Source organism: Dipteris shenzhenensis, chromosome 22 (genome assembly GCF_047967505.1).
Source record: "Dipteris shenzhenensis isolate YYH24624 ecotype China chromosome 22, Dip_SZ_1.0, whole genome shotgun sequence".
In the NCBI taxonomy this organism is placed as follows: Eukaryota; Viridiplantae; Streptophyta; class Polypodiopsida; order Gleicheniales; family Dipteridaceae; genus Dipteris; species Dipteris shenzhenensis.
In genome coordinates, this window is record NC_141617.1 from 23,181,531 (window position 1) to 23,197,824 (window position 16,294).

Here is a 16,294-nt window from a genome sequence, read left to right on the forward strand (position 1 = left end):
TCTCTATCCAACAACAGAGAACACGGTTGTTCAGCCTTAGCAAAAAAGCTGGACTAACACATACCGATGCAAAAAATAAAGAATTAAAAATGTCTACTCCGCTCCCCCACCATCCCCAAATTCATCGCTACCATTTTGTCGCACTGCAAGTGCCCCAATGCAGATAGAAAATTTCCCTCTCCACCTAGGCATTCAGGCAATACATCTTTTTTCAAACTTCATTTTTTAAAGATGAGGGAATCCCAAGACCTAGAAGAGCTCAACGTTGATTCGTAGCTATCGATTACATTTATTTCAAGAATGGCCGTCACCTTCATGGGGACTGACGCCCAGCTATACTGGTGATTGCCAGGATCCCTGGCATATATGCCAACTTGGCTGCCTGTGTTCAATTTCCCTGATAAGGAAACATGCTTCTTATTAGCGTAGGCCACAAGCAATGTGCCCCTCGTTAGTGACCGTGTGTATGTGGGGGGATGGGATCCTTTTATATATAAAAATCCCCCAAAGTCTCAAGCATTGAACAAAAAGCCATACTTGATGTACATGGAGAGATGACACACTCTGTCTTCATTATTTATAATATGACACTCTCTCTTTCTTCTGTGAGCTACACACCCCCCATTCCCCCCCCTTCTCTCTCTCTCTCTCTCTCTCTCTCTCTCTCATTCTCTCTCTCTCTCTCTCTCTCTCTCTCTCTCTCTCTCACACACACACACACACACACACACACGCACGCACGCACGCGTGCACGCACGCATGCATGCACACACACACACACTCAATGTTTTTGTTAACTAGTTCTCCTTCCCATGCTCTACCTCTCATATCTTCCTCTATCTTCCCCATTTCTTCAGTGCCTTCTTATGTCTTCCCTCTTCTTCCTCTACCGCAATCACCTCACATCTACCTCTCACGCCTCCATGATGCCTCCCTTGTCCCTCCTTCCATTCAACTACTTAGGGTTTCTAGTTTCCCTTGCCCCTCTTTCCGCTTAGCAACTTAGGGTCTTTAGTTTTGTCTTTTTCCTAGATGTTTAGTTGTGGGTTGTGTCTGTGCATGTGTACATAGTGGTTCTATGTGTTTGGCTGTATAGAGCTGTGTTGCTACATGCTTAGGGTTAGATAGGCTAGGGCCTTAGCACTAGCTATACGAGTTAGGATAGTCTTAACGTATAAATGGTGGTCAACATGTTGCTTCGTATGTTGTCATGATTCACATTCGATCTCGGTGTTGTAAGGTAGATTTCCTTCTACAAACAAAGGCAAAACACCATGCAGCACCTATGCAATTCTGCATGCAACAAACAACAACACATAGTCAATGGCTATAGTCAGCCACAACTCAACAAACAACAACCGATGCCTTGTTGATAGTGTCTCACCTCCTTTCAATCGATGCAGTTTCCCTCCACACAGGCCACATGTGGTACTACCATATGGAACATAGAGTTGGGAGATAAGTGGCACGCGGTAATGTGCCTTACAAGGGCCGTTGATCATGAGTGCGAAAAAATTCTCCTACATTTCTCAGCCCACCACGTCGTTTTCAAGCTAGCCTTCATAACCAGTACCCCAAAACTATTTAAAGGTCTTGACATCCATGGTGGCCTGTGTGTTGCCAAGTGGTCCAGTTAATTAACATTATTTACCCAACTAGAGGATGCATACTCCAGTCAAGGTATAGTATAGTCTAGAGGACCCTGCTCCAAGTATAGGCCACCTAATGCCTATGCCATTAATGTATATCTAGTTAAATTTTCACTCCTCTCCACTCCAAGTGTTTTGCAAGGAACTCCATCGCCTTAAGTCACAGGATTTCATTATTACATTTGCCGAGGATATTTCGTGTGTTGCTCAACAAGCATGGTGCAAATGGGCACCTTATGATCCCAGAGGCATATGGGCTTTTTGAATTGCCAACGTTTGGAAATCAACCCCATCATCCCATAGGTTCAATTTCATGTTGTGGAGGGTGCTAAGAGCATGTTCATGTGGGAGGGGGCAATTTGCAAACCGGGTGAACTTCAAATTTCAAATTAAGTTCATGCGTGGCAGTTTTAGAGTGAAAACCTAGTTGTTGCTTGAGCCATGCTCGGAGTAGGGGCCAGTAGAAACTAGCTAGCTTTGACACAGACAGGGCAGGTTGCAGATGGCCCCTCTAGCGTGAACAGGCTCTAAATTTTGGCAAAATCCAACGAAAGATAAAAATGGAGCAAACCTTGGCATTTGTGGGCATATTTGTAGTGTATGTCTCAAATGGGGGCCAATGCTCAAAAAGACCCTGTAAAATACATACGCAATCAACTTGCAACATTTTCAGTTCCTCTTGTAAAAAATATTTTATCAATTTTGTAAAATTCGTAAAGTTTTAGTCATATATAATTTAAAAGGTATGAAAATTGTCAAGAAAACCTTTCAAAAATTTGAAACTCCAAGTTACTTGATTTGTTACGGTAGGCAACCTAGGGGGAAGTTTGGTTTCCTTGAGCCCTCAATGAGCCACGTTTATAATTTTGGTCCCTTGATTTTACATTGATCTAAAGGCCTAAAACAAGACTTCCACAAATCAACTCACCTCTCAAAAAAAGAAAACAATGTGAGTTTGCTTTTTGAAAATCACAAGTTGTGAAGGAAAATACAACTTCTTCTCCCACAACCTTGATAGCTTGAAATCTTCCACTGTGAACATGTTCCTGCATTATCCATAAGCGTCTCCATGTGATGATACAATAGCTCTTTTGTGATTCCTTATCATTATCGCCCTGTATGCAAGTCAGCAAATTACGGCACCAGTTTACCGCTCAGTGAGTCACTGAGAGAGGGAATGGATTTGGCCGTAAGTGGATTCTTTGCCAGAGTGGAGATGACGATTGAGGGCAGGTGAACGATGAAGGGATGGGGCAGGGAGTTGGGAGTGGAAGATGAAGACAGGTTGCTGCACACCCATAGCTTGCTAGCTCTGAGTGTAGATTACAAGACGAAGAAGAAGATAGAAGATTACCGCTCATGGACTCACTGAGAGAGGGAATTGATTTGGTCATAAGTGAATTCTTTGCTAGAGTGGAGATGAGGATTGAGGGAGGGTGAGCGATGAAGGGATGGGGCAGGGAATTGGGAGTGGAAGATGAAGTCAAATTGTGTAGCCATAGCTTGCTAGCTCTGAGTGTAGATTGCAAGATGAAGAAGAAGATAGAAGATAGAAGATTGCAAGGAACAAAGATGTGAGTAGACGGACAGCTCTATCAAATAAATTCTATGGCTTAAGGTCTATCTGATGCTTTTGTTTCAATACGAGTCAAGTCTGATGCTAGCCTTATGGGGCATTCTGCAACTACGAACTTGTAGAGCCAAAAGTGGATTGGGTAGAAGAGCAGCATCTTTGCCATGCACAAGTTTAATTAGTAGACGTGAGGAAGTCGGAGAGTGCAAGACATTGAGAACAATAGTAGTGTTGAATTATTAATAGTGTGGAATCTATGGATCAGCGAATAGTCCCAAACAGGAGGATCCTAGTCCTTTAAGGCTTGTCATCACGTCCTTTTATGCCAAATCTCCTTCAAGGCTTGATGGAAGTGGTTCACAAAGACAAGGACAAGGAAAGGTAGAAAGAACCTAGCAAGATTGAAGAGATGGATGAGGAGAAGTAGAACGACAAAAGGAAGTCTAAGAAGTAGAGTGGCTGACAACCTTATGGGATGGCTGCTTATGAGGTCTTCAACTGCCAATGCTATCTCGGAGAATCCCGACTGCATTGCAGTGATACAAACTACCATGGGCAAGGCAAAATTGGTGATTCAGACAAGAAAGTGATAGGGGATGTTTTAGTGAGATGGAAACCAGCAAACCAAGAAGAGAAGCAAAATGACTAGGTTGGCTATGCCTCGAAGAGCACCCTTGAAAGTTCCCTCAAGCAAGAACTCCGAAGTTCCCTCAAGAAAGAAGGGCTGTGTGATTCATTTGGATGTTCTCATGTTGTAATTGCCATTGCTAAACGGTATTATTAGAATTGGAATGCAACGCACAGTGGTGCTCGGCACAACCTTCCTACTCATACTCATCCCCATGACAACATGAGATAGGAGCGCACAACTCCTCCCTTAAGAATGTGTGAGATTCTGATGAGGAAAGCGGGAGCAACTTACAGTTAGCAAGACAGGGTGTGATAGAAGCCATTTCACGAGTTCTAGTATTGACAGGTAGCTATTTTGTAGGTAGATGTTTGTAGACAAGCGATGTGATTTGAAAGCAACTCAAAGCGAGGAGCCAAGAGCAAACTAAAGGCCATGAAGACGATTTGTAAAGCAACTGAGGATGGGAGCAATAAGTAAACTAGCTGATGAAGTAGAAAGTCAAGCACCTGATCGAGGTGCAAATAACACACAAAGTCACAACTAAGCAAAGTTTGAGCACAAGTAATAAGGCGAGCATGAGAAAGAGAATTGCATGTAGGGATGATTTTTTCATGTTAGTTTCGTTAAGAAGTGAAACTTCTGTATTGGTGTCAAAAGTTTGTATGCCCTAATAATAATAAATGTTTGAAACATTCGCTAGGATTTGAAACTTTTATATGCAAAATTTTGAAGTTTTGCTAAGATTTACATTTACTTCAAAATTCAAAAGAAAATATACAAAAGTGTACTATATTCTATCAATAATATGAAACTAAAAAAACTCGCTTGATAAACTTTCACTAGGATTTTATATTAATATATAAATATACCTTCGATAAAAACATCCATGACTCCATGCCAACTTATCGAAAATAGAATGTAGATAAAGTGAGTCAAGGGGCTAAAAAAAGAAGGCACTGTGATCAAAGCTATTATCATGGAAATTCTTCATCTCCTTCTACGTCTCTTTAGTGAGCATCCTAAAAAACTCTTGTACATGTTTACCGAGAGGAGAGTGAAGGCACCATATGGCATGGTATATACCTAGGAAGCATTATGAGAATGCGACTGGCAAACCCTGTCACTTAGGAGAGTTGCCAAAGTTGGAGAATCTCACTTCAAAGCGGAAGATGCCCAAAAAAATTCACATAGTTTGAATCAGTCTATAAAGTCTTCGATGACCGGCGGTATGTGGGATTGCGAGGGACCTGAGGATCGCGTAGGTGAAAGGTTGAGGGGCATACAATGAGGGTGATGAGGGCAAATTGAAGAGAACAAGAGCTTGGGCGAAAGCTATCAAGCACAAGCAGGCTCGGCTAAGGAAGACTAACATTAGGTGTTAGAAATTAAGGCATTTGGGGATTGATTGTACAAAAATTCACAAACCCAATTAGCGTTAGATCATCTTTCACGTGCTCCTACAAGTAATTCTATGATAATCCAGAATCCTCTTGTGAGTGTCGCCCTCCCTATTCATGTATTTGTTGGGCTTCAACTCCCAAAAGGCACAAATTACAATATGGCCAAGTAAATAATCAATCACTACCGTGATATTTGCAGGGAGGATCAACGGACTATGTGTTGTGTCTCATGTCCACAATTGTACTCATTCACTTTTTCCCTTTAAAAGTCTCATCAAATGCTAGGATTCAAGTTAGTAACAACGAAAAGGCTACGTGCCCCAAGTTTTTTTTTTGTAGAATTGAAAGAAGAACATTTGGAAGCTCAAGGAACATTCAGGAACATTCCTTAGTTGAGAGGCGAGATCGGAAGGTGGGAAGGGCCCTTGATTGGGAATCGGACGGCGATAAACGCAGGATCAATGAGTGCGAGACACGGTGGAAAATCAGTGGATAAACGAAAAAGCGGTGGAAGCAGAAAAAATGTCAACGGTCGATGGGGGAGAAAAGGGACGGTGGAGATGGAGAGGGAGGAGGAGAGACGGGGAACGCACGATGGAGGGGAAATCGGACGGCGGGAGAGGATCGGAAGGTTCTGGAACGAGCTAGTAAGAAAAAAGAAGCTAAATATATTTCCTTCTACATCATCTTCTTCTTCATTTACAATTCTGTTCGTCTCTGAAGCTCGTCTCTGAAGCTCGGATCGCCATAGCCATCGCCATAGCTTCATTCCTCAAGCTCATATCAATCTCCTTTCTCCATAGCTTCATCCCTCAAGCTCATCTCTATTTTAATCGTCTCGTCTTCTTCATCTTCTTCTTCTCTTCTTTTCCATGGCTAAAGAAGGCCCTGCCATCGGTATCGACCTCGGTACCACTTACTCTTGCGTTGGTGTCTGGCAACATGACCGTGTCGAAATCATCGCTAACGATCAGGGCAACCGCACCACCCCCTCCTATGTCGCCTTCACCGATACCGAACGCCTCATCGGTGATGCTGCCAAGAATCAGGTCGCCATGAACCCCATCAACACCGTCTTTGGTACGTCTAATTTCCAGCTGCCTGTCTTCGTTCTCTTGATTTCGTGTCGTTTCTTACTGATGGGACTCCTGTAGCATACATGGTCTGTTCTTTCGCTGTTTCTTTTTCCCGATGACTGCGGTAGTACCAGTGTATGATTCGTTTCTCGATGGACTCCCTTAGCACAAGATCTGTTCTTTCACTGTTTCTTTTCACCGATACTAGCTGATGTAGTGTACGATTTGTGTGCTTCCAATTAACTCTTACTGATATTTTTCACTGATCCACTCCCACAGCGTATGATCTTTTCTTTCGTTGTAACTTTTCACCGATGATTGCGGTAGTGTATGATTTGTGTCCTCGTTTTGCTTTCTTAACGTGTTAGTTTGCACTGATCGACTCCGGTAGGTGTCCTTGTATGGTAGAACTCACGTTGTTCTTCCTAAACGTGTTAGTTTCACCGATCGACTTCGGTAGGTGTCCGTGTATGGTAGAACTCGTTTCGATTTTGTTAATTTCGTGCGCTAACTAGCTTGGTTTTGTTTCATGCCTAGCGCACTTTCTTCGAGAACACTAGAGTTCTGTATCGCTCATGATCACACTTGCTCTTGCAGATGCCAAACGTCTCATTGGACGGAGATACTCTGATCCATCTGTGCAGAGCGACATTAAGCTTTGGCCTTTCAAGGTCATCGCTGGTCCTGGAGACAAGCCGATGATTGTGGTTCAGTACAAGGGTGAGGAGAAGCAGTTCTCAGCTGAAGAGATTTCTTCAATGGTGCTGACCAAAATGAAGGAAATCTCCGAAGCGTATCTAGGAAGCACAATCAAGAACGCTGTCGTTACTGTCCCTGCGTACTTTAACGACTCCCAGAGGCAAGCAACCAAAGATGCCGGAGTGATCTCTGGCTTGAACGTGATGAGAATCATCAACGAACCGACTGCTGCTGCTATTGCTTACGGCCTAGACAAGAAGGCTACCAGCATCGGCGAGAAGAACGTTCTGATTTTCGATCTTGGAGGGGGCACGTTCGATGTCTCTCTCCTGACCATCGAGGAGGGTATTTTTGAGGTGAAGGCTACCGCAGGAGACACTCATTTGGGAGGAGAGGACTTCGACAACAGGATGGTCAATCACTTCGTGCAGGAGTTCAAGAGGAAATATAAGAAGGACATCACCGGTAACGCTAGGGCTCTCCGGAGGCTGAGAACCGCCTGTGAAAGGGCGAAGAGGACTCTTTCATCCACTGCTCAAACAACTATTGAAATCGACTCGTTGTATGAAGGTATTGACTTCTATTCAACTATTACCCGCGCCAGATTTGAGGAGCTGAATATGGATTTGTTCAGGAAGTGCATGGAGCCGGTGGAGAAGTGTCTGAGAGATGCTAAGATGGACAAGAGCACTATTCACGATGTGGTGTTGGTAGGAGGATCCACTAGGATCCCGAAGGTGCAGCAGTTGTTGCAAGATTTCTTCAACGGCAAAGAGCTGTGCAAGAGTATTAACCCGGACGAAGCGGTTGCTTACGGTGCTGCAGTACAAGCAGCTATTCTGAGTGGTGAAGGAAATGAGAAGGTGCAGGATCTTCTGCTTCTTGATGTTACGCCGTTGTCACTTGGTTTGGAGACGGCTGGAGGAGTCATGACTGTGCTGATTCCTCGAAATACGACTATCCCAACTAAGAAGGAACAAGTTTTCTCCACGTACTCGGACAATCAGCCTGGCGTCCTGATTCAGGTGTATGAAGGAGAGAGGACTAGGACCAGAGACAATAACCTTCTCGGCAAGTTCGAGCTTTCTGGAATTCCTCCTGCTCCCAGGGGTGTCCCTCAGATTACCGTTTGCTTCGACATCGACGCAAATGGCATCTTGAATGTCTCTGCCGAAGATAAGACTACTGGTCAGAAGAATAAGATCACTATAACCAACGACAAAGGGAGGTTGAGCAAGGAGGAAATTGAGAAGATGGTTCAGGATGCCGAAAAGTTCAAATCTGAGGACGAAGAACACAAGAAAAAGGTGGAGTCGAAGAATACCCTGGAGAACTATGCCTATAACATGAGGAATACAATCAGGGATGATAAAATTGCCGGCAGGCTGGACGCAGCAGACAAGAAGAAGATCGAGGAGGCTGTGGAGCAGGCAATTCAATGGTTGGATAACAATCAGCTTGCTGAAGCTGATGAGTTTGATGACAAGATGAAAGAACTGGAGAGTATCTGTAATCCCATCATCGCCCGAATGTACCAAGGAGGGGCAGGACCTGATATGGCTGCTGGCGGTTACGATGGTGCCGATGACGGACATGGTCATTCTGGTGGAGCTGGGCCGAAGATTGAGGAGGTGGATTAAGGTTGCTGACTGTGGTGATTTGTGTATATAGATTTCTGCAGGCCATGGTCAATTACATGATGTGAGCTTATAATTCCCTGTAATGTCTACATCCTGTAGGCGCTGCTACATTTTGATTTTACAGATGCTTCTACATTTTGATCTATGAGAGCATAGCGCCTACATTGTGATTTTACACTTTGCTACATTTTATTTTATGTGAGCATTGTAGCCGGATGTCATAAGCAACTTGGCATTAATTTTTGCACTGACGGTCTCTTCTAATTATATGTTTTACTCTGTTCGGTTGTGTGAGCTACGTACCGATTCCAGTGTCCTTTGAGTTATTTCTGATTCTGATTGCAGTAGCTGGAATGTAGCATGCATCAGATATGCGCAAAGATGATTCGATGAGACCTTGGAAGTGGAAATACTTGGATGAGCACTAAATGGCATCGCTTTTTAGTTTCCTGTTAATAAAAGTATATTTTCTTCCACAATCGAACAAACAAAATGCGTGGGCAAACGTTTGAAATTTTGACAAGTTGAGCCTTTTATTATGCGCGCTGTTGAAATTTTGACAAGTTGAGCCTTTTATTATGCGCGCTGGACATAATGCGTGTGATTGTAGTTGTGAAAGATGCGCGTTTGGGTTTTCTCACATCTCCTTGTGCCATGTATCATGAATTGAGTCGAGTGATGTAAATTGATCTAACCAGAAGATGTTTCTTTCAAGTGAGCTTTTCATGTTATGCTTTTGAAAGCGCAAAAAGAAATGGCTTTTCACAGAAACTTGTCGAGTGAAGCTTGTGCTTATTATGCCTAATATATTTATGTTTTCCAACTTGGGATTGAGTAGTACTTTTGTGTAGATAGCTCTTCTTCGTGCAGGCAACCATTGATCGATTGTTCATCTAGGGAATATCTCTTCTCAATGTTCAATGGGTTCTCGTTTACATTGTTTCTTGGAAAGTGTAGACTAACGCCACCATCGCTCTTAACCCGCCTCCTCAAACTTTGCACTTTTTTTTGTTTGATTAAGCATGATTTCAAGGAGTGTGTATTGTCGAGAAGAATTGTGCCCAGTGATGAGTGCGGCTTGGCAGTCGGTGGGTAAAGAAGCATTACAAATCCTTGATGGATTGAAAACTTTCCACACGCATATTGACGTGATAAATGCGTTAATCCTTAAAACATTGAACCCTCGCAAACGGCTTGATTGCAAGTAGCTTGTCGTTCGTCGTTGGACTCAACGCATATTTTTCATGTAACTCATGAAAACCAACACACTGATGCTTGCGAGTCGCTCTCAGCACACTCAGCTTGCTTCACTTTAAATGTTCATCTCAATCTTCTCAATCATCATGCAAAAAGATGTCCACCCATTGCGCTTTTTGTGTCACCATTCCTTACAATTGAGCGCTCCTCTATGTTTGCACTTGGGTTCGTTCCTTCAGAGAAAGATATGCACCTGTAGTTCGCCAAGAAGGAATTAAATAGAAAAAGCCTCATTGAGGGGTGAAGATGTTGAAAGTTGTGAGGACTCCGTAGCATTCCTCTAGCTACTGAAATTGGCCTTCGTAAGTGCAGATTTCGTGATTAGACTGTTGTGAGGACACAATCAGTGTAGCAACACTAGATTCAAGGCTCAGTGAGATGTGATACACCTTTCGAATTGGTTGAGTGGGAAGTTTGAGAAGGAGACCCCGGAAAACCCGAGGAAAAATCAATTTCTACCCCTTTCTCCTTCTCGGTAGGCAGCACTTTTTAGGGAGCTCCTGTTGAACAGCAAGCTCAAATACTGCACAGCGACTCAGACGAGAAACTCTCAGGAATACGTTAAACTATTTGAGTGCAGCATTAGCAGTTAAAGATGTATTCCCGTCCCCTGATTAGGTGTGCCAGGGCTATGAATAATGATGTATGAGTTGTTTGAAAGACTCTTAATGCCAAGAAAATTTGGTTTGAAGGCATGCAGGATACGATAATGGACCTGCGCTTCTTGCAGAGCGAGAGTTTTGTACAGTAAGAAGTCAATCTCCTTTCTTGAGAGGTATCGCCCAAGACCACAAAAACCTTTTTCCGTCTTGTTTCCCTTGTAAAGAGCAAATTGGTGCAAGTCCTAGTTTGGCGATTTCAACCTCAATGCACGGGGAAGGGCCCGTTCCCTCGGATTATAACTATTTGGGAAAAGAAGCGCGCCGTCTCCTTGCCCACACTGTATGGTTATATAAAATATATACATATCTTTATATATGTTTTCCATTTCAAGTTTTGTGTTTTATTTTGCTTTTGCATATTGTAAATCCTTCTTTTTCTATTTGTGTGCCGAGGTGTTTGCAAGAAGGGAACGCTTAAACACATACACCATTTGGTCGGGCCTACTATTGTTAGCTTAGTTGATAGTCAGGTATTTTTCAAACACTGGCATGTCATCCTTTCTTCATCGTTTAGAGATTGTGCTCTTTCACCGTAGGCGGCCTACCGCACCCTAGTTCCCAAAGAAGAACAAAACATGTAAGTACTCCTCTTGAAGACAGAGATGAGAATCATAGAACGCGAAGCTTTTTGAAAAATGAATGAATTTTTGGACCTCCAAATTCCTTGGAGAATTGTAGAGCGAACCACTTGCCAAATGACAAGCGGAGTATCCATCAGGTGACACTTATGACCAAGCAATGCTTCTTTCCACCGCACCTAATGTGGATAAAAGCACAGCCCAAAACAAGTGAAAGTGGCTCTCAGAGCAACTTTTGCAAAGCACATTATCAATCTTTGGTAGGCAGCTTACAAACCAACACTCTCCACATAAAAAATTGCATACAACGTGGAGGGGTCGCAGCCCACACCCGCTTAAGTGTGTGTGTCCACATGATAGCAAAGTCGAATGGAGCAAATCATATCCAAGCCATGCGAGAAGCCAAGGGGATATCTGCTTGGAGTGGAACAGGGAAATCAGAGTGCGAAAACCTCGAGAGTTCTTTGCCCGTTGAATGGGACCATCCACGTAGATCAATTGACCACACCATAGCAGAGCTAGTAGGCCAATAATCCCAAACTCATTAAGGTAGAGCTGACAAACCGTTGCTCCGCATTTGACAGATTGAAGCAAAGCTACTATCTTGAGTAGAGACAAAAACTGAGATCTCCTCGGATCCCAAATAGAATTCCAAGTAGTAAGCCCTTTATTGTGAATGTTGCGTGAAAGTCTTGGCTTGATCTGCACTGGGGCGACACCATTGCGAAAAGGCTAGTGATTCACCCAAACGTTCAACCCCAAAGATCGCGATCACCAGCAAAACAATGATTGGGCTTCCACACAGGGTGAGCAACTACCTTGCGCGAAATGGGTAAAAGATGACGAAGAATATCTGACTAATGAATATCCACATTAAAAGGCAAAAAAATGCCACCAGATTTGTCCCCCGGAGAAACCTAATACCCTAAGCTTGTTCAAGCCACCATTTGCAAATGATTGCCCAAAGTTGATTAGTTTGAAGATCCATCAAAGACACAAATTATCACATTTTGCTTTCCAAGCCTCAAGACCCAATCCTCCAAAGTCTCTAGGTGAATGCGTATACTGCCACAAAAATGTGTGCCATTGCTTATGCCAAAGAATATCAGTAGCCCATCGCTTGAATTGAGAGAAACCATGCTGTGAGAAGGGGAGAACCATAGACAAGAAGATGAGACAAGGCTAAAGAATGTGCTTCATAACCGTCAGACGTCTGAGCAAAGAGATGCATTTGTCTCAGCATTTGTGAATTTACCAAACACCTTGGCTTTGCACCACTCCAACCGTTGTTTCATGGCAATCCCCACACCAACCGGGCACCCCAGGTATCGTAGAAGCTCTCCAGCCTTGAGAATGGAGAATCCGTATTTGAGGAATGTCCGACCAACCTAAAAGAGGAGCAGTGGTTTTGTTTGAGTTGATTTTAGAGTCTGACATGTAGGCTAGCTCATCATATAACAAGAGCAGGTGGTCCAGATTCTCCTGAAAAGTCAGTGGGACATTAGAGTTGTCATCGGCGAAGAATTGTGAAGCAAAAACAAATCCGTCAGGGAGAGGAATCTTTATAGCAACCCCCTACTAGTATATGAATCGATCTGACAAAGTAGGGGCTTAGTAACAATCGCAAAGAGCAAGGGCATCCCTGCCTGACAGATCTGAACTATCGTAAAGATATCCATTAATAGATATAGTCGCGCTGAACCATTGCGAAATAGGGTATTGACCATGAAGCAAAACCTGGAACAAAAACCAAGTTGTTGCATGACCTTCAACACAAAATCCCATCGAACACGATCATAAGCCTTCTCAAGATCAAGATTAAGCATCATAAACCTTGAATTGCCGGTCACTGCAAAGTCAATAGCAATCAGCATGTTAAGTATGGCGTCATGGATATTACGACCATACAAGAACCCATACTGGCGTAGATGAAAGAACCGGGAAAGCAGAAATTCGATCCTCAAGGCGAGAGCTTTAGACATGACTTTATAGGATGCATTGAGCATAGTCAAAGGCCTCTGATTACGGACTTGAGAATGAGCTTGATCACCCCTTGGTTCATAGCTGGTGAGATGTGAAGCATGCATTGACCATACAAGTAAGATCCTCACCTCAGAGTGGCTAGAAATGCTACAAGAAATCATCTAGCACACCATCAGCCCCAGGTGTTTTATTTATAGCCATTAAAGTAACAACAAAGTGCAGTTCATTATGAGAAAATGGATATTGTAGCATCATAGCTTTGTGAGCATCCACCATCAGATTAGTGTGTTGAAGGAAGGCATTGACCCTATGCTCATAGTCATGAGGGACATCAGGGTTGGCCCCAACTATGAAAGGAAGATGCTAACACACAATTAAAGGGATTTCTAGCTCATAAAAAATGCGCCGACCTTGACTATCCAACATATTTTGGACTAGTTCACTATCCAAATTTGTTTTGTGAGATAATTTTGGATAAACATGAAAAAAAAGAGGCTCTTCTAAAACAAAACATTGAGATAAAAAGTAAGATTTTAAAAAATCAAATTAGAAAATCTAACGTGACATGTTATTAAAACAAGAGTACATTAAAAAAAGATTTCTTCACATTTCTGAAAGAACTTTACCATATAACTCAAAGCCATATGGTGACATGTTATAGAGAACATTAAAAAAAGAGGTCATCACATTTCTGAAAAAAGTTTATCATATAACTCAAAGCCATATGGTGTCAAAAAATACCTTACAGTCCTGCCATCAAATTGGCCCTCTGTATCATGCTGATTACACTATTCTCTGCGTCACTTTTTTCATCTTCATCGATGTAATTATAATATGCAAAGATACACAAAGATTCAAAGAGTCTTTCTTTCAATTCTTCATGTTTATTCCTAATACTTTCAACAGCGCCTGCTGTAAATCCCCCACCACGAGCGCCTCTATAAGACATTTGTTCAAACAAACGTGCAAACTCTTCTCTTGTTGAAGAGTACTTTTGTAGTTCTTTTCTGCAATGTCTTATCTTCTCGTTCTCTTCTCTTTCTTGCTGCTTCTGCAATGCAAACTCATCTTTGTCATCTTGGGTCAATGGTCCTTGCATCTTCCACTCATCTCAATTTCTTTTGTTGTTTGCAATCCATAATAAGTTGGTGTTGATTGAAATCTCAACATAATGGATAATTGCAAGAACTTGTTCCATTTGAAACAGGAGAGGAGAAATAAGGAGATAGGAGAGGAGAGGAGAACTGCGTATGCAAAAGGAGATAGATGGGAGATTAGAATTGAACTGATTGGCGAGAAGATGAGAGAACATAGAACCAATAGCGATGAGATAGAACAAATATGAGAGTAAGAGAAGGCAAGATGGATAAAGGTTCGGAGGGTGCGAGTATGGCATACTGGATAGTGGGAAGTGGAATAAAGTAAGGAGGGTGCGAGTATGGCATACTGGATAGTGGGAAGTGGAATAAAGTGAGTGGGGCAACTTTAAAGTGAGTGGGAGACATTATATACAATGACTTATAAATTGGACTGAAAGATTTGACGCAAATTGATGAAAGCTGAGATATATGGAAGGAATAGGGTTGATGTACAATTATTGTATCCCCAACATCACACATTTAATAGAATTAAGAAAATTATAAAATTGCAATCCTTTTTTATGCTCGGATACCGTATATGAAACATCACGAGAGCATGCTCCTAATTTATTTAGACATTTAATAAGATTAAAAAATAATATGTACTGTATATGAAACATCATGAGAACATGCAGGTGATTTATTTAGACATTCTTCCGTCCCTCAAAGTGCTTACTTTGCATATCTCCCAATAGATGTGGGAAGCTGCTTCAAGAAGTCATCCAATGTACAACCATTGAAATATGGTGTTATAACCCAATTGGGAGTCTTTCTAGCCTCAGCCAATGCACACACCAATACTGGGTGCTTAACTCTGCAACTACAGCTCTCATAGCCTTTCTCGCATAATGCTTTCATCGCTCCCATGAAATAGCTTGCCCACAAAGTGAAGATGCTTAGGCCAACCCTGGGACACCTTTTACCCTGGCCTTATACGTGGTTCCAAAAGCCCATTGCCAATTTTATCACGTTGTTCAATAAATTTATCACTAAACCTGCAAAAATATGCGACCTCATGCACATTACGTGTTTCCATAATAGGCACAGCTTGTGTATCTTCAGGAAATTAGTGTGTAGCAATAAGGGACTTTTGGACAGAAGATCTCTGAGCCTTATTTGTCAATTCAAAATTTTTGGACTTGTGTAAAGTCCAGTTTGAGAAATGGACTAAAAAAAGTCCAAAATTTTTTAATATACTAGTAATGTTGTTTTTTGAACTAGATTTGACAACTCAAAACAAAAGATTTAGTGATTAAGTACATACTTCTTATGATGCATATCTTATTAAGGATAGATAGTATACTCTTCTACTGCTTAATATAATCATGAAAATCTTGCTATTAAAGTATTTGCGAGTACATTGAGCTACTATTACCTAAGAACATCAATACAACACCAATTCTCTTTGAAAGGTGGTGTACATGTATTGGCCTTCATTAAAAAATTTTCAATGTTTACATTGAGCTACTATTACCTAAGAACATCAATACATCACCAATTCTCTTCGAAAGGTGGTGTACATATTGACCTACATTTACGTACTAAAAACATCAATGTATAACCAAATCTCTTACAAAGGTGGTCTACATAAACATCTTCATAACTTCTCATATGAATTGAGCTACTATCACCTAAGAACATCAATAGATGACCAATTCTCTTAGAAAGGTGGTGTAAATAAACACCTTTATGTATAAGTGGTGTGCACACACACCTTTATGACCATTTCTTTTAGAAAGGTGGTGTACATAAACCCCTTAGAAAGGTAGTGTACATAAATCCTTTATGTGTAAGTGGTGTACATATACACCTCGCTTGGTATTAAAAAACACCCTTAACTATGAAAATACATTGACATAAAGTTTAAAATACACCATTAAGTATAAAATGGAACTCATAAACAATCTTTATACACAATAATGAGAGTAAAGAAATAAAAAAAGTAAACTTTTTATTAGATATTCGCTTTACATAGAAGTTCAAAACTTGCGAAGTTCAAAACTTGTA

At 41.8% G+C, this 16,294-nt stretch overlaps 2 protein-coding genes across 2 annotated transcripts; one reads left to right on the top strand and one right to left on the bottom strand.

The window, feature by feature from the left end:
• The first annotated feature begins 5,983 nt into the window (after positions 1–5,983).
• Positions 5,984–8,915, top strand: LOC147887889 (heat shock cognate 70 kDa protein 2). Its single transcript, XM_087393127.1, has 2 exons — positions 5,984–6,333; positions 6,927–8,915. Exons 1-2 carry the CDS (start codon positions 6,126–6,128, stop codon positions 8,666–8,668), a joined length of 1,950 nt encoding a protein of 649 aa, XP_087249253.1. The 5' UTR covers positions 5,984–6,125; the 3' UTR covers positions 8,669–8,915.
• A 3,812-nt stretch (positions 8,916–12,727) lies between these two features.
• On the bottom strand, positions 12,728–13,147 carry LOC147887890 (uncharacterized). Its single transcript, XM_087393242.1, has one exon. The coding sequence runs from the start codon at positions 13,145–13,147 to the stop codon at positions 12,728–12,730; it is 420 nt and encodes a 139-aa protein (XP_087249368.1).
• Between the last annotated feature and the right edge of the window lie 3,147 nt (positions 13,148–16,294).